Below are 24,843 nucleotides of genomic sequence, written 5' to 3'. Positions count from 1 at the left end.
TGGAATCAATTGTTGACTTCCCAGCCATCGTGAATAGACCATGGTTATTACAGTAACAAAGACCTAAGTCTACTTTCGTTAGATTCTTAACCTGAATGAAGGGCTAAGACTCTATAAACAGCTAAATGCTCTAAATTAGTCAGGATGATCGAACCATGGGGTTTGGTTTATCATAGATTTCCTTCGCAGCCATATGACTAGCAATTTTCTTATTTTGAGCGATATTTGTTGCTTCTAAAGTGCTGAAGGAAATGGTAGCTTTTATTTGTGGGAGCTCTAGGCTCAGCACTGGGAATGTTTAATCTATAGTCATATTTCGTCTTACGTCCTTTTTATATAAGATGGAAGTGTATCTTGGAAGATCCTTATCGGATTGAGATTCGTATCTCGGCCTTAGATAGTTATTTTGCAATTGGATGAAGGTACTAGAAAGAGCACGATTGGTCGAATTCGATGTATCTGCTATCGGACTTTTTCGACCAAATTTGAGGAGTTCTTGAATGACTTGATATAAGCCGTCCCTGGTCAGAATTGCTTCCTCCTTCCGTGTACACGCAGTTGCTTCCTAACATATGGCTCTAGTCATTGTTCTCTGTCCATGCACTTGTCAAGCCTTTCCTGACCTTCCTTCACTTCCAGTTTCGGTGCACAGTCACCTGATGCAAAAGAAAAGCAAACCCAGGACGTGATATGGCCTGCTTCCTTCGTTGGGCTGAGGTTGGAGCCGCCAGATCGAGCTCCAGGATTCTTCGACCGGTTGGTTCGTAGGCCTACGGTATTGCTCGAGAAAATAGCCACCTATCGACTGGTGGCTCGCCGCCCTGAATTATGCCGCTTCAACTCTCCAGGCCAAAACTACGGTATCATCGGGTCATCTGTCGGTCCGGGAATGTTCTGTGGCGGTTCTTGCCGTCGTGGTAACAGCTGCTATATACTTTGCGCGTGCGCGCGCTCTTTTCTATTCAATGCCCCTTCTTTGTTTTTGAGCTGACTACTTTTATTTTCCTATATTGAATCACTCCGCTATTGTATATCCGGTATCCCGAAAGGCGAGGGGTTGTAGCTCGAGGTACCCAGAGCGCTAGGTGCGATCCCCCACAAAACACCCCTCTTCACACCCTCACCTAAGCAGGTGGCAAGTGAAATATAAAAAGTTGCCGAAATGGTCATCTCATCATTAGAACCACGTAGTTCTCAGAAAAGGAAGAGAACCATCATCTCCTGTACTGAGTGCCATCGGCGCAAGCAGAAGGTAAGGACTTTCAGATCGAACCCCTGGAGAATGAAATCTGAGGAAGAACCAAAAAGTGCGACCGCCAGTATCCATGCGGTAATTGCGTCAAGCGTGAAAAGCAGGTACAAACATCACCGGCCATTTTGTCGAGACTGGGCTAATTGAAGAGCGCAGGATCTTTGCCTGTATGATGTCTCGCCAAAGGGCCGCCGATCCACGCAAAGAGGCTCCTGTGACGGCGACCCCTCGGTAACCAGCAGTACCAGCATAATGCAACTCTGTCTGCCTCCTGGACCAAGCTTGGAATCGGCCAGTGAGATTGAGAACAAGATCCTCGATTTTGGATACAGCAACCAATCCAACTACAATTCAATGAATCTTTTACGTACAACAAACTTCTATGGCGGCCTGATTACCACTATGCGTGACGTCTCCCACACAGAACAGACCATTCGAAGTGATACGTATTCTTCGTACTGCAAACTAGCCCTCCATCTGCCTTCACAATCCTGCGTCGATGCTCTGGTTCAGACTTTTTTCGCCAAGGTCAACTGGCAGTATGTTATGCTGGATGAGACACCGTTTCGAGAACAGTTAAAGGAATGGAGGACAGTGTCGTATTCTGACTTCCAGGCGGGCATCGAAAGATTAGCGCCAACAACACTTGTATTTCCGGCTTTACTTTTTCAAGTCCTTGGACACGCGCTTCTTTTTCAGTCCCCTGACGATAAACTGATTGATTCCCTTATGACTATGGCTGATATGACCTTCCATGACCTTGCGGCCGAGTATAGTGCTACAGGTGCCGACATACTTCAACTTCTAGGGAAAGAGCACATTACAATAGGCACCGTGCAGGCAGGGTTGTTACGAGCGTCTTTTTTGAAAAGCAATGGTAAAGTTGTTGAAGCCTGGCATACGCTCGGAGCCACAATCCGCGATGCTCAAGAGATTGGTCTGCACACTGGACGAGTCTCATACGAGCGATTTCCGACTGAGTCCGAACTGGACAGGCAAACAAACAGTACGGTCTGCCACAGAATTTGGATAGTCTTACATATCTGGGATGTCCACATGGCTGTTGTCCTCGGTCGGCCGATTGCCACCAGTCTCCAAATAGATAGCCTCGCTCGCAGCATAGAGGAAGAGGACAGGCGAGCGGATTTGTTCTTGCATTGGAAGACCGAGACTAGTCCTCCTCGACCGTTCGATGTTATTCTGGCGGGTTATAATGTGGCTTACCGATATTTCCAGGATATATACCAGCTGGAGCTCAATGGTGCCAAAATCGAAGATTATCCTGTGGTTGAACGCATACATGATGCGATCAAGAAAAACTTGGGCCTCCTGCCTTCTTGGTGCTTTGTGGAAAATCCAAATCCGAAGTTTGATCAAATGCCTGAATGTCAATGGCTGCCTGCTGCCCGAGAAGGACTCACCTCCCTTATATACCTCGTTCTTCTCACCCTTCATCGACCTTACATCTTCTCCATGGCCAAAAGTCGCACAGAAGCACTAAAAGCTGGAATCGCCATACTTTATGCACAGGAACGACTGTTCCTGTTGGCGGAGTCGCATCAGTGCAAGGTGTTTAACCCAGTCTATGCTTCGTTCGATGCGATTGTTCTTATTGCGGCGATATGTCTTGTCTTTCCAAACGAACATTGCGAGTTACAAAGAGAGTGCTTCAAAGTTGTTGAAAATGGGATGCAAATACTTCATGCCATTGGCCAATTCAACCCCATGGCTAAATCAGCACACGATGTTGTCCAGAGCTTGTATCACCGTTTAAGCCATCAGGTCAACATCTCAGGAACCGTGGAGGGTACCAGTACAGGTTCTAGCAACAGCCACCGTACATCTGCTACCTCTATCGGACCTCCATTAGAACTTTCACTTGATGATGTTCTACCTCCTCGGCCCACGTATGACCTGTTCTATGGCAATCTCTACAGCACATCAATTCCGATGATGAATACTTTACATGAAGTGTCACTAGATTCACCTACGAACATTGGAAGTGGTTGGAACTTTGAAGGGAACTTCTCCGACGCCAGTTTTTGGAGTTTGATGAACGAGCCGGAGTACACACACATAATATATTAACGCCCGGTGGCCAAGCTGAAAGGGCAGCTATCACTAATCTACACTATATATGTTCTGATATATATGCTGTGTCTTCTTGGAGCCAATATATAATTACTTTTAATATGTGTTATCTTGTATGTTAGTATTATAGGCAAGAATAGAGCGTCTGACAACGCAATTCTACTCAGACAATTGATTATGGTGTGTATTGTATGTGTGTGTGTATTGAAAACTACCTGTCACTAAATCCAAATTATTTGATCTCTGCAAACCACGCCGCAATATCCCCCACGTTGCGGTCGACACATTCTGGCTGGTCATAGTGCTGAAAGTGGGACACCTCATTGTTCCAAATCAACTTTTTCTGAGTTGCGGGGATGGACTCGTAGTGGCGCTTAGCAGCAGCCGCATTCATGCAGTTGTCGCCATGAATCAGCAGCGCCGGCTTTTTCAGCTTCGCCACACCTGGGACAGTGGTGTAGTCAAAATGATCAACATCACTCATTACTGCATATCGATTATCAAACCCCTTCAGCGTCCACGGCCCATACCATGACCAAACGACTGGTCCCGGGAGCCCAGCCAACGAACCGGTATTCGGGTCAGCCGCCTTAGGGTCGACCAGCGGCTGGTACACGACTTCACCGGTCGTTTCATAAAGTTTGCGGGCTTCTTTAGCGCGCTCAAGGCGTGCTTTGTAGAGGGCTTCTCCCTGTTCGGGGGTGGGCATCTTCATCGTTGCGATGTCCGCCCCAGGTTCCCACGCAACACACCCGGCGCAAATCATGTAGATGTCAGTTTCATGATCGCGATAGTATCCAGAGACCGAGGCCACGCCTGCAACACGGCCGTCGTAAGACGCAACATCCAGAGATTCAGGGCCGCCCTGACAGATCCCAACCAAGAAGAGCAGGGACGCATTAATGTCACTGCGTGCCGAGAGGTAATCAAGACCAGCAACTATATCCTCGTTTTTCATTTTAGGATTTTCTAGTCGCCGGGGAAGGCCGGTGCTTTCACCGACGGTGCGGGGATCAAAAATCAAAGCTGCATAGCCTTCATCTGCAAGTCGAGTTGCATATTGCAGCGGCGCTTGTTCTTTCATGAAGGAGTACGGGCCGGTAATAACAATACCGGGCGGCTTTGCGATATTGGCTGGACGGAAGAGGATTCCAGTAATCGTCTCCCCGTGCGACGGGTACTGGACCTTTTCAACGGTGTATTGACCATGGAAAGGCATTCTGTTTGGTTGAAACTAATATTGATGATCACAATTGATGGAGCTTGTTCGAGAGGTGTTCGAGAGGAAGCCTTGGTATTGTACAAGACAGTCAAATGCAGTCGCGTTTATATAGCCGTACGGCCATCGTTGTTGTGTCATCACTAGGACTACTCCTAAATGGTTTTGACTCTATGTGTTGATAACGGAAATAACGTAGTGCGTAGAAAGAACAACAAATCGCCAATCAAATCCAAGATTTTCGGAGCTATCTCCATTTCTATTATGTTACCACCGATAAAATGGGCCTGGTTCTGGGTTAACGCCGATGAAAATGGGGCCTGGTTATGGGCTAACGCCGATCTTCCAATCTGGCGTTGGTCCATTTCTCCACTTTCCAGTCCAGTAACGGCGAGGGCTCACACTAGGTTAGGGCACTTATATGTAAGGTTTATTGATTTCCTTCCTGGAATTGGCTAGTATTGCATGTAAAGGTCGAGCTGCATATCTGAGTGAAAGTAGTTGTCGCGACCGAGGGTGTAGTGGATATGTGGCACAACCAATGGAATCCTCAGAAGTCTGAATTGGCATAAACGCCCCTATCTAGAACAAGCAGAACGTTCAAAAGTTCAAGCAAGACGATCTAACAGCCCAGTATTTCAGCATCCCAGGATGCCGAACCCCAGGCCCGCCCGAGCAGCCACGACCCACTGGCAGATTTTCGATAGATCGGTGATAGAGAACAAGTTGAGACTCGCTGCTACGTCATGTCAGTATGCTCTGGGCATTCCATAGAGCTGTAGAAGTCGAGGTCGAGGTGAATCAGTCCCAATTGATAATATTAAAGCAGCGACTAATCGCCTCTTGCCAAAACTTGCTTAATCCGTTTTCCAGCGCTGGCAATTGAACCCTTCCTCTTTTTCTTCTTCGAATTCTACTACATCTATTTTTAAGAGGCGTATTCATTGCTCCTCTGTCACGATGGCTGGTGTTAGTAAAGCTTGTTGCTCGTGAGTCTCCGATTATTGATGTTCTGGTTGAGTTGACTACTAATAATGATGATGCAGTATCCCGCCTGTTATTTCCAAGGGATATGAAGCCAAGGGTGAATATAAGACCTTTGGTGGATTGAAGACCTGTACGCTGTCTGTTGGGCTGATTATAAACTCAACTGCTAATAATATATGCAGATGTCACTGGTCCCGCTGATGCTACTCGTGCCATATTTGTCATCTACGGTATGCCCTTTTCCTTCACTCTACTCTACTATAACAATAAACTAACGATAGAAGATATCTTTGGCTTCTTCCCCCAAACCCTCCAAGGCGCTGATATCCTCGCCAACGCCGATCAGGACCAGAAATACCGCGTCTACATGCCCGATTTCTTCGAAGGTGAACCCGCTGATATCTCCTGGTACCCACCCACCACCGAGGAATATAAACAGAAACTTGGAAATTTCTTCCAAACCCGTGCCGCCCCCCCAGGCCATCTCGCCCGGATCCCAGGTATTATTACAGATGCCAACAAGGAAGCTAGCAGCGGCAGTGGATTCACTTCTTGGGGCATCCTAGGATACTGCTGGGGTGGTAAAGTTGCTAATCTCGCCTTAGGCAAGAATACCCTATTCAAGGCTAGTGTGCAGGCCCATCCAGCTATGCTAGATCCTAATGATGCGAAAAATGTCTCTGTGCCAAGTGCATTATTAGCATCAAAGGATGAGGATCCTGCTGCTATCAAGGGTTATGAGGCTAACCTAAAGGTTGTTAAGTTTGTTGATACTTATCCCACGCAGATCCATGGATGGATGGCGGCTAGAAGTAATTTGGAAGATCCGGAGGTCAAGAAGGAATATGAACGTGGATATCGGGCTGTGTTGGACTTTTTCCACCAGCATCTGTGAAAATGACGTCATTTGATGATAGACAGCTACGCAGTACTAGCTTATATGCTGAACAAGACGACTTTATCGACCTCTAGCTTGTGTATCTCGTAAGAAATGATTCGATACGTACGTAGCTTTTCAGGGTCTGTAAAAGCCGAATGTTCCGCGTTCCACTTTCGCGCTCCGTTGCCGATTGCCGACGATGGCGGCTCGGGTGCCCACACAATTCTGGACACCTGTAACCTGGGGTCTAGCGGCAGCTGAAAAAGGAAAACCCCACCTGGCAGGGAAAATATGGTTCGTATAGTGACCTAGGTATAGCATGCGATGATCATAGAGCGTGGCGTAGAATTGCCATAGATTTGCTCCAACAAATGATTAATGCGGCATACTTAGGTGGTTTTCATAAGCTATAAAAGCAACCGCCAGAGAAACATCAGCGTGCAGTGCCCCTCTGCACAGTCAATGCAGCTAACCTTTCTCCCTCCTCTGTCTCTTCCCCTTAGTCCCCTTTCCATCACCTGAGTTATTGGTCGTAAGAGGCCGTCGATCTCTCAGCTCCTAAGTCACGAGATTAGCCGACATGTCCAAGTATCTCTATTCAAACATCCTCTTACCAGCTTTGTCTTGTTATCTGGGGAAAACGACTCCTTTGCATCCGCTGCAACCGGGCCAAGAAACAACCTTGTCTGTCGTACGGAGTCTCTGTTTGTTGAGATCATGTCATGGTTGCTCACCGCCGGTGAGTATTGAAAGGTGTTAGTCCCGGTTCTTCTTAGGGCCCAGGTGTCTCTATAAGTTGTGTAAAAGCCATAACGACAATTATAGAAGTCCATGTAGACAGCAAGTTGCCCTGCATCACCTTGTTAGTCGTTGAATATGAAGATAAAGGTATGCGGTTTCGAGTTTTGTTACCGAATTTTGTGGCCAAGAAGTCCTCTCAAGGTCCAACTTTGTTGACGAAAGTCCAAAAGGTCTTGACTTCTTCTATCCTCAAGACAAGGTCATCAATGTCAGATTAGCCGGACATTCTGGAAAGGTTGTAAAGGAGGTAACGCGCTCCCAAGATTCAACACCTGGGTACGTATGATATTCTTAGATCATGGACCGTCATTCTTCTTCATGGACAGTAGGGTGGCTTTTGATTGAATAATGAAGGAGCATATGATACTGTATAGAGGAGCAGAGAATCCTGAGTTATTTCATAGTACTGAGGTGAACAGCAGACTTGTAAATAGTCCCGAATTTCTGAGTGGATTGAAGATGCAAGAGGAAAGTTCAAAGGTTGAGTACTGGGGGGGCATCAGAGGCTTATATATACGTGCCTTCAGTCAAACAAAGGAAAGGGGCGGTGGCTGGGCGTCTTGACGGGCAACCTCCACCAGCAGGCCCCATTGTTAAACATAAAAATCCTTCCAGGCAATGAGCTAGTCATATTTACCAAATGGACATTGCCCAGCTTGCCCGACAATGTCTACAGCGGAGCCTCCGTTGATTCTTTGATACAGGCAATTTGATTTCAAACAAGGCTTTGTAGCAATTGAACAGCCTTGGAGGCAACGATATCTACCTAATGTGCAAACCTTGATAAGGCACCTGCCTTCAAGGCACCCACCCGTCTACTCCTCAACATGAATAGAGTCAAGGCCCTGCCCTTTTCAACTTTCAGTCTTTGTCTTTCATACTTGTTACTTTTGACAGCTGGGAGAACCTCCTTAGCTTATTTATCTTTTGCCTGACCTGACAATATCAACACAGATCCTCTCCAGCCCAAACCTTTTTCTGCTTCATCAAAAATGACAGAATACAACGGCTGGACTTACGATTGGGAAGGTCGAGAGCTTCTCATACGCGGCCGCAAGGTGAAAATCGAGACTCAACTGACCAAGTGGCTTGACGATGTTTTGGCTCAAAGACATGTTTTGACACTGGCGCGGAACTTGGATAGAGGCATACCAATAATGCTGAAGATCACATATGAGTATGCTGCCCTGATATGGACGTGCTTGCTTAATTCAACTTTACCTAACTATTTTAGTCTCAACCCCAAGCACTTTCCTCTCATTGATAATGTCGAGGAAACCCTTCGAGTTGCCGAGCGGCATGCTTGCTTCGAAGTTACTTTGATCAAGTTAATCCATAGTATTGGCCACGGACCAGAGACTTTGATCTTTTCCAAGGGCAAGCAGAACGAATGGATGCCATATCCAGGTGGTCGGATCTACTACGTGGCCATGACACGCGTGCCTGGAGAGAACGTTGAAAGGATCCGGTATCAACTGTCATCTCGACAGCGGCAAAGCATCAGATCACAGCTAGCCAAGATTCTCGAAGCTATGGCGGACAAAAATCGAGTCTTGAGGACAGCGGATCTCAGTATTTTGCGGTATGACAGAGCAAACGACAAACTGTGAGCTGCTTCATCCCTTCTCTCTGTCGTTGACCAAGTTGAAATAGACACCATTATGCTAATTGAGCTCTGGACAGCTACCTGGTTGACGTAACCCACAGGGCTTATCAAATCGTGGAATATGAAATTACAGTGGATAGTCCGTTTGTGTTGGAGTTCGGCTTGTGGACAGAAGAGGACTTGGCTACCCCTCAGGAGAGAGAGGCCTCGCAGGAATCAAAATTGGTCACGGACACTGCAAGTCAGGGATCAAAGGGGGACTTGCCTATTCGCTAAAGGACAACATCTGTACGTGTGATCTTAGATAGAAAAAAGCTCAATATGATTTCTGATCTAAATAGCATTTTGTTCATTGTGGTAGCGTTGGAACTCTAGCTTTAAAACAGCATTATATTAGGGCGAGATTTGTTATGTAGTTTTTATCTACTTGCCTAAGAAGATTTGGTTGTCTATTTCTCCTATAGGTTTGAAATATATAAGCACTTCTTCCTAGAGTTCAGTGACGTAGACCTCCATCAGGTAAGTATCGCTGCTTTCAAGGCTGCAATAGGCATCAAATTACTCAAATGGCTATGAACGCAATCAGTTGCCCTCCCCAATTACTCAATCAATAATTTGTCCTTCAGCGATTTTGAGCTCTCCGGAAGTGCTTCCCCAATAACGACAGAGATGCCCATGCCCAGAAGCAGAGGCTATGCTTTTAATTGGGAGGGTCAAGAACTCGAATTCGGCAATCACAAATTCAAAATTGAAAAGCAACTCAGCAAGTGGGTTGACGACGTCCTGGCGCAAAGACACGTTTTGACGCTGGCTCATTATGTGAACAAAGACATCCCGGTAATGCTAAAGATTAGATACGAGTATGTCTTTTTTTTTTGTATGATCTGTCATACTTGCTGATTTTATATCAACAGGTTGAATCCCAAGAACTTTCCATTCATTGATGACGTTGAGGAGACTCTAGAGATTGGAAGACGGCACTATCTTTTCGAAGCTGATCTATACGATCTACTCCATGAGATTGGCCACGGTCTAAAGGTCATGATGGTCACCAAACGTGATAAACAAAATGAATGGATGCCATATCCTGAGGGACGCATATTCTTTACAGTTTTCAGACGTGTTCCTGGAGAAAATGTTGGTGCGATTCGCTATGAACTATCTCGTCAGCAAAAGCAAAGTCTCAGGTCGCAGCCTGCCAAAATCCTTGAAGCCATGGCGGACAAGAACCGAATTTTGAGGACGGTCAATTTGAATTTTCTGCGATATGATCGGGGGAACGATAAGCTGTGAGCTCTAGATAACTGTCAAGTTGAGTTCGTACTGATCATACTGTAAAGCTATCTTATCGACCTGACGCATTGGGCTTATCAAACTGTGAAATATGAGATTACGGAGGATAGCCCGTTTGTGTTGGAATTTGGCCTGTGTTCAAATGAAGATTTGGGGTCCCAGGGAACAAATTGGGAAGATGATCATGTTGAGACGGGCCAGCAAGAAGCTGTGTGTTTTGAAATGATGGAATAGAGACGCATAGCGGGTGAGCAAGGCTGGCTTCTTTAAGAAATGCACGTAGCTTATTGTAACACCTTCGCTAAGACGAGCATTTTCAGGCAGACACTCAGTATACCTAAGTCGATGATTTATATTGTAGCCCTAAAGCGGCGGTAATTAGGACTTAGATGCATTCCTCACACACCAATGAGTGAATAACAACATACTTAATCAATCAATTGATAGATGTGAAGCAGATACTTTATAATCTTTATTATATACCATATTGTAGAGATACTTATAAGCTACACAGAAAGGATACTAAGTTATCTAAGGTCACCTCTAACTCTATCAAGGTGCCTTCCGAGGACCATGATGGCATAGGAAATGCGCTACGCTCTTTCGTGAAAGAGTATATAGCTTTTGGTGAACAAGAACCACGTTGCAGACATGGAGCTCAAAGTCATCACAGACACCGAGGAAGGCGTATAATATGCAAGGGCTTCCAGCAGAGAAAGTTGCAAGTGATTTTCTACGATAATAAGACTTTTAAATACGAAGCTCATCCTTTTTTTTTTTGGCAACTTTATCTTCGTTTAAGCCTACAACATCCTACACAATCATTTTACTCGTCACGAATCGACATCTGGAATTTATTTACACCAATTACATGTAAATACGGCGTACACAATAAGAATGAAGCTATGGGGGATCTCAAAGGCTTCTGGGTAGACTATCTAGCTAAGAGAATTTATAAATGAGAAAAAGTATCAAACTTAGTGGCTGATCTCGCGATGTAGACTGTTCAAGACTGCCTGCCCCAGTAGACAAAGTGTGAAAGACGAATCAAAAGATTGGGCCAATACTCGGCTACGTGATCAAATGGATACAAGCCTTAGAGGAAAGATGCAGTTTGTCAAGGTTTGATGTATCCTGTATGATCAATCCTAGCATCTTGTCTCCTGTCCGTAGAATACTACCGAATCGGGCAGTAGCCCTAACTCGACACCGCTTACGGCTGCTGTGTCGGATATGCTAAAATGGTTCAAGGAGTCAAACGGCGTTGTGGGAATACCTGAGCAGAACCTCATCATGACAACAAGGGAAATATCCTATCTCAATGGAACGGAAAACAATCAATCACTAAGCTATGATCTCGCTAGATAGCACATCATCCTAAGCCAACATGTCTGGGACCAACAATAATGATGATAAAAATGAAATGTCGTACATCTCGCAACTCCCATCCCTCACAAGACGCCGAGGTGCGATGCAAGTTCGTCGATAATCCAAAAAGCAAGATAAAAGAATAGAACAAAGGATGGATGGGGGGTATATAAATATCTGATAAAGTCAAGGATTTTAAAAGCGATGCGGGCGATATAGCTTAAGAATATGATGCAGGTTATAGATGGCCGGCTCGGCCGTCGAGAGCAAGAGGACCGGAATCATTTCGAGGGGTCATTGGGTCGTCTTCAAACGTCTCGTGATTGGCTGGCGTGTCCGAGCGAGAATTGGATTGATTTCCATGTGAGGAAGATCCGTTGGGGATTGGTATGTTGGCAGACTGGCTGTTACTACTAACAGGTCCCCGGGTTGTGACATCCGCACCATCAGGATTCTCGGCATCTTGCATGGGCGTATTCCTCTCTTCTCCCAGATGCAAATTCTCGGCAATCGCGGCGAGTTCCCGGTCGTTGGCTGCATTTTCACCATTTGCGTGTACAGTTGCCTGCTCTCCAGGAGCATCAGCGTTGGCATCATGTGTCGCATCGCCGGTTACTGCGCCAGCAGCGTCCTGCTTGATCTCAGTACTGTCGGCATCTTCCTTTGCTGATTCCTCGTCGAACTCCATTGAATCGTCTACTTCAGCACTGAGATCGGTCCATGCACGGCAATTGGGACATTGAAACATCGGGTATTCCGGGGTGTGTATCAGCCGGCGAATGCACTTGTAGTGCCAAACGTGTGCGCAAGCTGCCATGAACAGGCATTGGTAGGGTCGCTATTCATAACGTTGTCAGTAACGAATGTACTAGCGGCTGCGGTCAGCTTACCAAAACAGAGCCCAAGCAAATAGAACATTCCCGACAACCTTCAAAATCCGAAGCCGCTTTTCCCTTTCCTAAGTTATTGATCAAAGACTCCGTATTTTTACTGCATCAATGTTAGATTCCCGGATCTAGCTAGATGATTTGAACAACTCACTTGAACTCATTCGGCCTCTGCTGCCATGTGCGATTGCACTCAATCCGTATCCGTACGCATCGGAAAATCATCTCCTCGCCACCTCTAAAATCGATTCCCAGTTGTACGATATCCCCATCTCGAACAGCGTATAATCTGGAGGCCATATTCGGCTGACTCAGCCGAGTCCGGTTGAGGAAGGTACCTGATGAACTACCGACATCTTTGATGTGCCACTGCCCGTTCACCATAGAAAACTCGCAGTGTTTTCGACTGACGACCTTTGACTTGAATCCTATCGGGGCATCGGATGGTTCTGATGGGTTGGCGATGGGAACGCCGTCACGCTCAGAGTATCGTCCGACACGGATGATGCAGTCTTCGGAGGGTAGGGTGCGGGTCATGGGAGAGAATTGTAGAGACGGACGGGACGAATGATGAGTATCCTGATAGGCGAAAAATCGAATAGTATTATTCATCTTTGGTTTCTTGTTGGCAGCACTGCCGTTATTGTTCTCATTAACGATACCGACATCTGTTGTTGCCGCAGGAGCACTGCTATCCTGCCCGTTAAGAGGGGCACAGTTATCCACCGCCATAGTCTGCGATCCAGAACCAGCCGCCTGGGCAGATCCCTCGTGCGATGATGGAAGCGATCGTGACGAGGCGGACGAAGCCGATTGCTCTCGGGGATCCGAGTCGGAACTGACACTGTTGTCGGTTTGGTGAGCCTCGCGCTCGGGCGAGAGAGAAGACTCAGACGCCGCCAGCGGCTGTATCGAGTCGGCGGCAGTAGAAATATGGAATGGGGAGGATAAAGATACCACGCGACTGAGGCTGTTGCGATGGCGCCGCTGGTTAGCTGCGGATGGGGGCGAGGTCGCAGCGGTGGAGGAAGACGAGGAGGATGGAATGAGATGACTCTGCGTATAGGCGCGCAGTTGGCTAAGACGGCGGAGTCGTCCCGCACGGTTAGACGGAGTCTGAGACTCCGAAACCATAGTGGTGGTAGACATTGGGGCAGCCCAGAATGAGTTTCGAAACAAGATGTGCTCGAATATAAAAATGGAAGAGAATTGGCGCAGTTTATAAATATGAATATAAAAATATCGGTGAGTGGGTGGCTTGACAATTCCCGCGAAAAGTCAAGAAATGTCGCCCGTTGAAGGGAAATAGGACCGTAACTCGGGCCTAATAAATAGGGCCAAAGAAAGACCGAAATCCAAACGGCCAGCGATACCACTAGTAACATTCCTGCCGCGCTTGATTGGCTGGTTGGCTGTCCACCATACGTCACGGGAACCAGAACACACGACCAAGAATCTGTGTAACGGTAAATCAAATACGGCAATACAGCAATACAGCAATACAGAGCTCGACGATCACACGGGAGTGCCTGATTTCTAGATTGTACGGAATAGATAATAATCATTTTWCTTCCGAAGGTTGTTTTTTTTTTTTTTTTCCTAGCAAAAATACAACGAAGGGATTGGAGTGTATCGACAATGACGAGGACGGCCAGGCAAATGGTAAAGGGGCCAAAGATTACCGGGCTGCTATCGAAGCACGCACACTAAAAGGGTGCCGATGGTGTACGGAGTAGCTAAAACTTGAAAGCAAGTGAAAGCATCATGCGATGAGCCCCACAAGGAACTCGTGCGTACTGTACTGGGAATACATGTGTATTGGTATTACTTCGTAGTCAAAGCCATGTACCCAGCATACCACGTCTTTCTGAGCTTTATGCCATATGGCCAGTGTGTCGTACAATACTACTTACTACGTCTTAATAGTATTTACCTAGGCAAGTGGTAAAAGCCGTCTGAATCACGAGTATCAGCGATCCCCTCATCTGTCAACCACCATGCAGAGATGGGCATTCACGTGTGCCGTCTTGGACTCTGCGGGGTCAAAGTCTGGGGTGGCGAATTTGCCAATAGGAGGCTCGCTGTCTGCACACATACTAATGTACTACGTAGTACATAGTATTGTAGAATGTACTGCGCGTGGACGAGACAATTTTGCTATGTTAGCCAAGGTAGGTACTCGGACATTGTAAGCGATCAAGCGTCTTGCGAAGTTGTGCTGTCCAATGAAACCGGCAAGCTCTTTTAAGTTCTTACATAGTATATGGAGGAACCATAATTTTGACTTTCTTAGACTGTACGACGCACGTATGTACAGACAGAGCATGTAGTACGTACAGAGTGGCAAGCATCCCGCCGACTTGAGTCCAGACTGACCTGTTCCACTCCTATTGCATGTACTATGTATACAACCGACACCGAACCCTTTCAGGAAGTAAGTGCAGAACAACAGTGCACCTGATTTACTATGTTAGCAGCAAGACATAAAAAAGTAATATACATAGTATGTCGATCGGGTGATTTCCGGCGTCATGTATCATTGTATCAAGCATCAGGCCATTTTGCTAAGTACTTACAACATATGAGCCAATCACGGGAGAGATTGCCATCGCCAATCGGAGCTGCCCGATTGGAGAGCTGTTCATCACGTGCAGTCTGATAGCTCTCTTGTCACTTACCTAGGGAGCTTGTCTACGGAGTCAAAATTACCATTTACTATAGTAAATTTCACGAGTAGAGAGGGTGAGCTTATTCAATGGCCATTTCGCCCAATAATTCTTGTATCACCTACACAATGTATCGTTAACAGGTAGCGTTGCCGGGCAGGACGACGCAAGTAAACAATGCGACTGACAGATGACTGCATATCTTTTGACGCATCAAGAGTTTCTTGATCGGACAGCTTTGCAGCTGGGCTGATTCTATCTATGTACTTACCATGTATTCCTCAAACCGAGTTCTATCACTGCATCCGTGTAGCTGCCCTTCTTTGCTTGTACTATGTAGGAAGATGTTTGGGATGTCGGTTGGAGCTATGACGATGCCGGTTCCGATGTGGGAGTTGTAGACAGCAATCGCATCAATATAGTTTCATGTTTTGATCCTTGACTTTCTGAAATGATACTCTACAAATGGAGGAGGAGAAGGAGAAGAAGAGAATACAGAGGTAATTGTTTTATAGGTGCATAGAATCAGATTGGCAACTGCCTAGCTAGACATTCGGCGGGATGAAACCTGGGCTAACCAAGCTAACCTTAGTCATTTGAATCACAAGAACATCTCCCTCCACCGAACCAACCACAATCTCCACCACCATCATCACCACCACCCTGTCGATATCTACCTGGATTGCTCTAATAGTATTTCATCATTCGTCGTTCCCGAGTCGCTCTTGCTCCGATAAGCGACTCCATCCGTCTTATCACTACAAATCACGCGCCGCCCTCAGTCAGTCCTTTACAGCCTGCGTCGATCACTCCGATCTCCTTAGATCCTACTCTAATCACTACCACCACATTCGCTCAGTAATGCTTCCGCTCTAAACGAGCTCTTCCATCCTATAACATCCACGCACATCGACCAGGGTCTCGCGATACCTCATCCGTCGCTGCCTAAGCTCTCCTTTTGACGGCCATTCCTCCTGTACGGACCCCTTCGTCAGGGTCCGGAGGAACTGCCTAAGGACGCCATGGAGAACGCCTGCTTTGCTTGTTTTTCAGCCATCGACCGCTGGTGTCATATATCCGCCTGTTTAGGGTCGTTTGGTGGTCGTTCGAGAGATGGTATCTATGAAACGATTTTGCAGGATAGTGAACGAGAGGCGGTAGCCGATTTGTTACAGTATCTGGAGAATGTACGCTCATGCATATGCTTTTGAGAGAGGGATGATTATACTAACAAGTGGTCTATAGCGAGGAGAATCCGACCTAGACTTCTTTTCTGGCGAACCACTCCGGGCTCTTACTACATTGGTGGAATCGAATAATATTGATTTGCAACGAAGTGCTAGCTTGACTTTTGCAGAAATCACAGAACAAGGTTTGTGTTTTCTATCCGAGTTCGATTGGCATGCGATGCTAATCTCTTGAATGATAGATGTGCGAGAAGTCAATCGAGACACCCTCGAGCCCATCCTCACATTGCTTCAAAGCCCCGACATCGAAGTACAACGAGCCGCAAGCGCGGCGTTAGGCAACCTTGCCGTGAACAGTACGATATTCGTCTACATTGTTCGAAACATTGTGAATGCTTACTGACAGTAATGCAGCCGAAAACAAGGCGCTTATCGTAAATCTCGGCGGTCTCCAACCACTAATCAAGCAAATGCAGTCGCCCAATGTCGAGGTCCAGTGCAATGCCGTCGGCTGCATTACGAATTTAGCCACTCACGAGGAGAATAAGTCTAAGATCGCCAGGTCTGGCGCTCTCGGGCCCTTGACCAGGTTGGCCAAGTCCAAGGACATGCGAGTTCAACGAAATGCCACTGGTGCCTTATTGAACATGACCCATTCTGGTAGGCGATTCTATGGAGCTTGAATTGTTATCGGTTTGCTAATGATTGCAGATGACAATCGCCAACAACTTGTCAACGCGGGCGCCATCCCCGTTCTAGTGCATCTACTTTCATCAGAAGACGTTGATGTACAATATTACTGCACAACCGCTCTCAGCAACATCGCCGTCGATGCTGCCAATAGAAAACGACTAGCGCAAACCGAGTCTCGCTTGGTTCAATCTCTAGTGCAATTGATGGACTCGTCGACCCCAAAAGTACAGTGCCAAGCAGCTCTTGCTCTGCGAAACCTAGCATCCGACGAGAAATACCAGCTCGAAATAGTCCGCGCAAAGGGCTTGCCTCCTCTCCTACGTCTCCTTCAATCGTCATACCTCCCGCTCATTCTTTCTGCAGTCGCTTGCATCCGAAATATATCTATCCATCCTCTCAATGAATCGCCCATTATCGATGCCGGATTTTTGAAACCTCTGGTCGACCTTCTGGGCTCCAAAGATAGCGAAGAAATTCAATGCCATGCTATATCGACTCTACGAAACCTGGCAGCCAGTTCTGATCGCAATAAAGAGCTTGTTCTTCAAGCTGGCGCTGTCCAGAAATGCAAGGATCTTGTCCTTAATGTCCCTGTCATTGTTCAGTCAGAAATGACTGCGGCCATCGCCGTACTTGCGCTCAGTGACGAACTCAAGCCTCAACTTCTTAATCTCGGTGTCTTTGATGTTTTGATTCCTCTTACCGCATGTGATAGTATTGAGGTTCAGGGCAATAGTGCTGCGGCGTTAGGAAATTTGTCCTCTAAAGGTTAGACCTCTATCACGGATCCATGAAAATCCTTTGCTAATCAATATATAGTTGGAGATTACTCCATCTTTATTCGTGACTGGAAAGACCCTGAAGGAGGATTCCACGGCTATCTCATTCGATTCCTGGATAGCGGAGACCCTACTTTCCAGCACATCGCCATCTGGACATTGTTACAGCTATTAGAGTCGGAAGACTCCAAACTCATCGACCTCATTTCGAATTCAGGAGATATTATGAATCTAGTGAAACGAATCTCTGACCGAAATCTCGACTCTGACGACGAGGAGGTTGATGAGGGAGAGGTAGAAGTCGTCGCACTAGCACGACGATGTCTTGAGATCCTCGGCAAAGGGCCCAAGCAGACGCTGGTCGAAGGGTAAACTCCAACCTACCAAACTCCACTACTCTTTGACTTCATCATAGACACGACTGCCTCTAGGGCATTGTCATGTGTATTTTTTTTCTTTCTCTTCTTTTACCACTTTCCCTTTTGTCTTATGAACATTCAAACGGTGACTATATTGCATCTTGTTTATAGCGTCTTTGGCTGGGCTGAGCACTGAGTCTTGTTTTTGCCTCGTCGCCTGCTATGCATCCTTCATTGTCCTGTGGACGAACTACATTGTATTAGAACTGCGCTACTAGTGTTGTAATAATGATACCTCAAGTCAGATTAAGACTTTTTATGATGTTGTATGTACTTTTGTAGCTTGATGTTGATATCTCGGCTGTGGTTGGCCGACAGAGCCATAGACCCACATACAAAGAGCCCCACATTTGCAGCTTATTTTATTTTCTTCTTCTTGACTTCAATAAACTCTTGAAACACCAAATATCAAAGAATACAGTCATGGAGAATTCACTACCAGCTCTCGCCGTCCCAGGACAACAACTCGCCACTACAGCAACTTACCTCCCCGGTGCAGGCACCCACGTCCAGAATGGAATCATTTGTGCCTCCATCTCAGGCCCGGTATTCGTCGAACAACTCTCAGGACAGACGAAATCAAAAGTCACAAAATCGATACTGAGTGTCTTGCGCTCCGGCGTCAGCAATATAGGACCCAATGGTACGGTGCAAAAMCCAGCCGCACCAGCACCGGCAACGGCAACAGCAACAGCGACGACAGTAGCAGGAACCAAAAAACCCAAATACAACACTCTACCCGCCGTCGACTCAGTAGTCCTTGCGCGCGTCACACGCGTCCAAAAGCGACAGGTCACTTTGTCTATTCTCGTTGTTCTAGACGACTCCTCATACTCCGACAACGACAATATCGCCGCCATCCTGACCTCAGCCGCCAACCCCGAGAATCAGAGCACATCCGACGAACTACGCTTCCAGGCCCTGATCCGCAAGGAAGACGTCCGCGCCGTTGAGAAAGATCGCGTTGTGTTAGAGGAGATGTTTCGTGTGGGAGACGTTGTGCGAGGCAGTGTTATATCGTTGGGTGATCAGAGTTTTTATTATTTGACGACTGCGCGGAACGATCTGGGTGTTGTGATGGCGCGCAGTGAGGCGGGGAACATGATGTTTCCGGTTAGTTGGAGGGAGATGAAGGATCCAGTGACGGGGGTGCCGGAGTCGAGGAAGGTTGCAAGGCCGTTCTGATCTGGCGGCACTTTACATGTCGAGACTTCATTTACGATGGATTTGGAAACTGCGGATGTCATATTCATACGCCTATCCATCAACCGGTCATGCTGAGGCCGTTTTGAGCCCATGAAATGTATGGACGCTAGGCGTGCAGAACCAATGGCAGCTTACATCATGCTCAACATCTCACTGTGGGCATCGATTTTACTGCACACACGACAGGCCCTCGCCCTTTCAAGTCGAAGCTGGATTCGCAACTATCGCCAAGCTCATCCATTATTGTGATCAGACTTGGACAAGAACGTCGCAGAACGCACCAGCTTCGCGCAGGACTACGCAGCCTGCTCGCTCAATGGAGCAACCGCCATGCTCACCCACATCTATCACACACAAAGTATAGATAAACCAATACAAACATTTTCCTAGGGTCCCTTTCCGTAGCTCCACTATTTTCTTGAGCAACCTCTTCAGTATACATGGCCTCGACCTTTCAGTGTCAGTCTGTGTTTGTCATTAGAGGGATATTGAATCCAATCGTCCTCTTTAGGGGGTGTCTATGAGAATAGATATTCCTTCCCAAGTCTCTAGTCAGTATGGAAATGAGGGATCATGTAAGAGGGAACATTCTTATACTAATTAATCCATGCCAATAGATTCTCCACTAATGCACACACTATAAACATCCATAGTACTCCAATTTTTATCTTTCCATACCCTTTTATGTATCAATGCAACCTCTATTCCATGCCGGGTTTTACACGTTTCTACCGCTTGAGTGTCTTCTGCTTCTCCGCATCCTTAATCAACTTCTTCCCCGCCACAAACAACCCCTTCCTCGTCCTGACAGCATCCATATACCGCTTCGCTACATTCTCGCGGTCAGCCAACTCACCCAAATCTTCTAGCTCTTCTTCCGTCGCGGGGACCCAAAACGGATCTTCATCCAGAGCCTCAAACCCGGCGAAGATGAGTTGAGGTGATGCGGCGCCAGACGTTCGTTTTCGGATTTCGTCTGAAAACCCGAATGATTCGGCGACGGGTAACAGCGACAAAATGGTGAAGAAGGGGGTTCCTTCTTTCATGGTTTCGGAGAGGATGCGGCCGCGGCGTCGGGTTATGACGCCGTAGACTCGGCCTAGGACTTCGGCTGTTTAAATTGTTAGTCTTTAGTCTAATGACCTGATGTCAAAGAGGCGGAAAGGGAGCTCACTGGATGCTTGAATCTCGCAACTGTACATTGCGAGTAGGATACGGGGACTCCAGTCCAGGAATCCCTGTGATACGGAGTCACGCACGATGCGAATCGCTTCACCCGTCAAGCGGCCAAAGTCAATTGCATCTTCGCTCTCGACATGAAGAGCAATATCCTCAAGAACGACGGCAATACCCTGAACGGGTTCGTGACAGAGAGGGCCTTGTCCAGTAGCGAGTTGGAATGCGTAGACGATCTTATCGGAAAGATCGCGAATGGTGATTGTTTGTCGACTGAGTTGACCATTGTGAGTGCTCCTTTGGTCCTCGGATAGACTTGAAACACAGTTAGCAGGCTGTTCCTCGCATAGACGGAAGATGTACATACAACTTATCACTAGCATTGGCGGTAGTAGCATCAATCAACACATTCGGCCCTATCCGTCGTGGACCAAAAGATATAATCTTCTCCACCGTATCTGCATTGATATGCTCATATTTCGATGTTGCCAACAACTTGCGTAATTCTTGCTTGAATTCAGCTACCGAGAGAACATTCGTTTCGAGAGATTCTGCTTCTTCCACCTCCCGGTTTTCGATCCCCTCACTTGCTTCCTCTGCTTCTATAGCCTTCTGGTCTACTTTTGCCCTCTTCTCGGATTGTAGTCGTTTGATGGTTCCCGCATGCTTTGTCAGGAACTCAGTGACTTCCGATGGGAGAGGAAGTACACGCAATCTGATGCTTAGTTGCTTCGAAGGCGAAATAGTCGATACAGTTCCACGTCCCAAGTCTGGATTCTTGGGAGGTGCCATTTCAGTGGTACTAACGATGCTCTCGCGGAACGGCACAATCATCTCACCAGATTGGATTTCACATTTCGCAAATCGCTCTCGAAGATCTTTCAGACATCGCTCCAGGTGCAATTCGCCGGCTGTCAATATCACATGTTCACCATTCGGCAGAACTTCGTATTGCGCGCATGGATCACTTTGTTCAAGTAGTTTCAACCCATTGATCATTTTGTTGAGGTCTGCTGGGTTGGCTGGTTCAAGGGCAACTCGGACAATCGGTGGGCTTGACATGGATACACCAGCCAAGTTAATACTGCCCTCCAACTGGCTACATAATGTGCCAGTCTTGAGGATATGTCCGGATAGTCCCTCGATTCCAAAGACTACACCTGCAGGAACCGACTTGAGAGGTTCTAGACTCCGCCCCATGAGGAGATACAAGTTTGTGATGGTGACCTTCTTAGGCTCTGGGCTCGCGTGTGGGTTCGCTGGCGAGAACTTGGGAGCCAGAACATATAGCGAATCGCCAACATTCAATGTTCCCGAATACAATCTGGCAAACCCGATGAGATGCTCTTTGTCCACCTTTTCTTCCGTCTTGTCTTCTTGGTCGTCCAGGCTTGCGCTCGCAAGTGCCGATGTGACTCGACTAAAGTCATCGCCCTGCTCAGTAGCCTCTGCCTGCATCTTTGCTATTTCATCTCGCTTCTTCCGCGCCAACTCTCGAGCTTCGTCAGCTGTTAGTGTTGCACCTGCTCGTTTAGTGTTCTGCGGCATCTCGCTTTCCGGTATCGCGACCATTTTGCTGACATAGGCTACGACAGGGGCATCAGGGCCGGTGTTGAAATCAATCATGGCATCTTTGATCTTCTGGTCGACCAAATCAGAGGCTGGTGAGTTTTTTATCAATTCAGGAAGTCTGTCAGCCTGTGCGGTTCGAGGACTGGGAAGGTATTCCATCACAGATACCAGCACGGCTGTAGATAGTGGCAGCCATGATGAGAAGAGGGCCAGCAGTATGTTCCTAGACTCTCTAGACCTGAGGACATAAGGTGGTATTGTGATATTCAACGACTTTATAATCTTCTCAAGCATGACAGGATCGCTAAATTAGTTAGTATGGACCAATTGACCATGGATTTCTTGTGGACTTACCCCTTTCCTTTGGCACCGCCAGTGGTAGCCTCATATGCCGCCCAAACACTATCCAGTACCAGCTGAACAAACATGGGCTTAAGAGCCCGTCCTTTGAGATGCTTTGAGCCCAAGACTCGCTTCGTTTTCGGGTCTAGGTAAAAGTCCCCCCAAAGCACCTTTTCAAGTGACGACCGTTTGATTCCGAGCTTCTTTTCATACAGCCCTGCAAACTGCCTGACCGTGAAGGCCCACCCATCTGTGGCACTGCAGAATATAACGTTGTTCTTCTCGGGTGCAAAGTATAAATCTTCATCGTCTTTCTCCTCGAATTCGTCCAAGTCTGTACCAGCGTGAGAACTTGTGCCGTCTGCATCGTCAGTAGCAAGCTTCTTTGCTTGGTCTTTGTCCTTCGCGGCAGCTGCATTAACACGTTCTTCCATGCGTTCCCTCCAGAGAAGATCCTCTTCCATACGCTCTCCTTGATAGAAACTACCGATAACAGCATTGACTTGCTCAAGGAGTTTGCTCAAGTGCGAATAAGCCTCTGCGGGGCTCATCTGAAGTTCCGTTATAAGTCGGTCCATCTTATTGATAACGAGCAACGGCTTCAATTTCTCCACCCATGTCTGGCGCAAAACGGTAACTGTCTGACTGCACACTCCCTCCACGGCGTCCACCAATACGAGTGCACCATCACATAGTCTCGATGCGGTAGAGACTTCACTGCTGAAATCGATGTGGCCCGGCGAATCAATCAAGTTTATCAGGTATTCCTTCGTCTCGGGTGCGGCGTCTGGGGCTGATCTTCGTAGCATCGAGAAGTATAGTGAAATGGCTGATGACTCCATAGTAATACCACGCAGCTGTTCATCTGGCCGTGAGTCAAGGTAGCGGATCTTGCCCGCCAGTTTCGGGGAGATGATGCCGTTCGTCGCGATGAGGCTGTCTGTGAGGGATGTTTTGCCATGATCCTAAGGAGGATCAGCTATATGAACGTCAACGACTCGGTATATCGGTTAGATAGAACTCACGACGTGTGCCAGAATACATATCTAGTCAATCAAACACAAGTTAGTCTATAATCATTGGGCGTTGTAGCAAAAAAGTGCATGCTTTGTAACTTGCGGAAGGAAGTTCGTACATTCCGGATATCATCTGCTTTGCGCTGCAGGCGCACCAGATCCTCGACGTTGACCACTGGCATTTTGTCCAGTCTTGATACCTGATAAGCAAGCTCTATTGCTTAATCTGTAGATATTGTGCTCAAGACGTCGTCGTCGCGCCTCTAAACTTTTTGGCGGGGCGCCTGGAGGAAATAAATAGCGGGGAAATTTTTTATATCGTTAGGCGCTTCGAGAAGGCAAGGAAGAGCAATTATGACTCTTATGCAGTAATCAATGTCGCTTCGTCGCCGTTCATAAAATCGATGGATTATGGTCTTTGAGCTATGCTCTGCATTCCATAAGCTCATCGCCTGTCCAGATACTTTCGATAGAGTGTAATAAAGCATCAAAATATTTCTACGAGCAATTACATCATACACATACCCAAAAGTACTACGACTCATTTTAGACCGCGGATGACCAGCCAGCAGAACTTGCTCTCCCCGACAACAAAGGCATGTTTTCCTCTTATTCTGGCTCATCAAAGGACAATTTGATCTTCTTCCTTTTCGCATTCGATTTGGCACTGGGTTTCGACGTCACTGAACTGTCCTTGCTCCGCGATCCGTCCTCCGTAACTTCATCGTCTTGGATGATTTTAGCTTTTCTTCGTTTCTTCTGAGTACCGATCTCGGCTAGGTTCTGTTGAGTTTTCACTTCATCACCGGCAGCCTCTGCAGATTTTGATTTTGAGGAATCTACCGATTCCTCTAATCCTTCTTTGTCCTTGTCGGTACTATCGTCCTTGCCTTCAGTGCCGTTCACAAGTTGTTCGTAATCCTCTTTTGATATAGTCTCATTTGTGTCCTCATCTACGTAGACAGGCGCATCGTCGTCATCGTTGTCCTTTGGTTTGCGCGGACGTGGTACGGGGTGTTCGTGGCGTACATTATCAGATCCGCCGTACTGATTTCGCAGTTTTCGCAGGAACGCTGGCTCGCTTCGGTCTATATAAACTGTCAGGTGTAGTAGAGGGAGGTAGCGAACGACAGACCATAGTTAAGATTTTTCGCATTGAAAGCCATTCTTGCAATGTGGGTGCGAAGATTATGCTTGGCCGTATTGCTCGCGTGGCAATGGTTGCAGGGAAACTTCCGAGACTAACCACTAAATACAAAGCATTGACTTGAGCTCAGTTGTTATGCAAGTGAGGAGGATGTAGATAAACCGATAACATGCAAAAATCGAAAAATAGAACAGTACATCGAGAGCAAGAGAGCAATAGAGCAAGAGAGCAAGTGAACAAGATTGAAGAGAAGCAC

The 24,843-nt window shown here is 47.0% G+C and overlaps 9 protein-coding genes across 9 annotated transcripts; 5 read left to right on the top strand and 4 right to left on the bottom strand.

The window, feature by feature from the left end:
* Positions 1-1,504: 1,504 nt before the first annotated feature.
* Positions 1,505-3,340, top strand: BHQ10_005693 (uncharacterized protein; the record flags this gene model as incomplete). Its single annotated transcript, XM_040878196.1, has 1 exon — positions 1,505-3,340. The coding sequence occupies one exon, from the start codon at positions 1,505-1,507 to the stop codon at positions 3,338-3,340; it is 1,836 nt and encodes a 611-aa protein (XP_040734197.1).
* Positions 3,341-3,575: 235 nt separating this feature from the next.
* Positions 3,576-4,562, bottom strand: BHQ10_005692 (uncharacterized protein; the record flags this gene model as incomplete). Its single annotated transcript, XM_040878195.1, has 1 exon — positions 3,576-4,562. The coding sequence occupies one exon, from the start codon at positions 4,560-4,562 to the stop codon at positions 3,576-3,578; it is 987 nt and encodes a 328-aa protein (XP_040734196.1).
* Positions 4,563-5,522: 960 nt separating this feature from the next.
* Positions 5,523-6,444, top strand: BHQ10_005691 (uncharacterized protein; the record flags this gene model as incomplete). The annotated part of the gene is made up of 4 exons (XM_040878194.1): positions 5,523-5,551; positions 5,609-5,679; positions 5,732-5,779; positions 5,831-6,444. 4 exons carry the CDS (start codon positions 5,523-5,525, stop codon positions 6,442-6,444), a joined length of 762 nt encoding a protein of 253 aa, XP_040734195.1.
* A 1,778-nt stretch (positions 6,445-8,222) lies between these two features.
* Positions 8,223-10,363, top strand: BHQ10_005690 (uncharacterized protein; the record flags this gene model as incomplete). Its single annotated transcript, XM_040878193.1, has 6 exons — positions 8,223-8,407; positions 8,465-8,836; positions 8,914-9,077; positions 9,423-9,696; positions 9,751-10,125; positions 10,177-10,363. The coding sequence occupies 6 exons, from the start codon at positions 8,223-8,225 to the stop codon at positions 10,361-10,363; spliced, it is 1,557 nt and encodes a 518-aa protein (XP_040734194.1).
* A 1,372-nt stretch (positions 10,364-11,735) lies between these two features.
* BHQ10_005689 (uncharacterized protein) lies at positions 11,736-13,533 on the bottom strand (the record flags this gene model as incomplete). Its single annotated transcript, XM_040878191.1, has 3 exons — positions 11,736-12,335; positions 12,388-12,487; positions 12,539-13,533. 3 exons carry the CDS (start codon positions 13,531-13,533, stop codon positions 11,736-11,738), a joined length of 1,695 nt encoding a protein of 564 aa, XP_040734193.1.
* Positions 13,534-16,072: 2,539 nt separating this feature from the next.
* On the top strand, positions 16,073-18,081 carry BHQ10_005688 (uncharacterized protein; the record flags this gene model as incomplete). The annotated part of the gene is made up of 6 exons (XM_040878190.1): positions 16,073-16,237; positions 16,296-16,422; positions 16,480-16,593; positions 16,652-16,897; positions 16,949-17,698; positions 17,750-18,081. The coding sequence occupies 6 exons, from the start codon at positions 16,073-16,075 to the stop codon at positions 18,079-18,081; spliced, it is 1,734 nt and encodes a 577-aa protein (XP_040734192.1).
* A 470-nt stretch (positions 18,082-18,551) lies between these two features.
* BHQ10_005687 (uncharacterized protein) lies at positions 18,552-19,313 on the top strand (the record flags this gene model as incomplete). Its single annotated transcript, XM_040878189.1, has 1 exon — positions 18,552-19,313. The coding sequence occupies one exon, from the start codon at positions 18,552-18,554 to the stop codon at positions 19,311-19,313; it is 762 nt and encodes a 253-aa protein (XP_040734191.1).
* Positions 19,314-20,062: 749 nt separating this feature from the next.
* On the bottom strand, positions 20,063-23,622 carry BHQ10_005686 (uncharacterized protein; the record flags this gene model as incomplete). Its single annotated transcript, XM_040878188.1, has 6 exons — positions 20,063-20,445; positions 20,509-20,825; positions 20,878-22,386; positions 22,437-23,389; positions 23,450-23,470; positions 23,560-23,622. 6 exons carry the CDS (start codon positions 23,620-23,622, stop codon positions 20,063-20,065), a joined length of 3,246 nt encoding a protein of 1,081 aa, XP_040734190.1.
* Positions 23,623-24,049: 427 nt separating this feature from the next.
* BHQ10_005685 (uncharacterized protein) lies at positions 24,050-24,606 on the bottom strand (the record flags this gene model as incomplete). The annotated part of the gene is made up of 2 exons (XM_040878187.1): positions 24,050-24,528; positions 24,576-24,606. The coding sequence occupies 2 exons, from the start codon at positions 24,604-24,606 to the stop codon at positions 24,050-24,052; spliced, it is 510 nt and encodes a 169-aa protein (XP_040734189.1).
* Positions 24,607-24,843: the final 237 nt, after the last annotated feature.

Source organism: Talaromyces amestolkiae (genome assembly GCF_001896365.1).
Source record: "Talaromyces amestolkiae strain CIB chromosome Unknown scaffold10.1, whole genome shotgun sequence".
Lineage (NCBI taxonomy): Eukaryota > Fungi > Ascomycota > Eurotiomycetes > Eurotiales > Trichocomaceae > Talaromyces > Talaromyces amestolkiae.
This window is presented reverse-complemented; position numbering and strand designations above follow the sequence as displayed.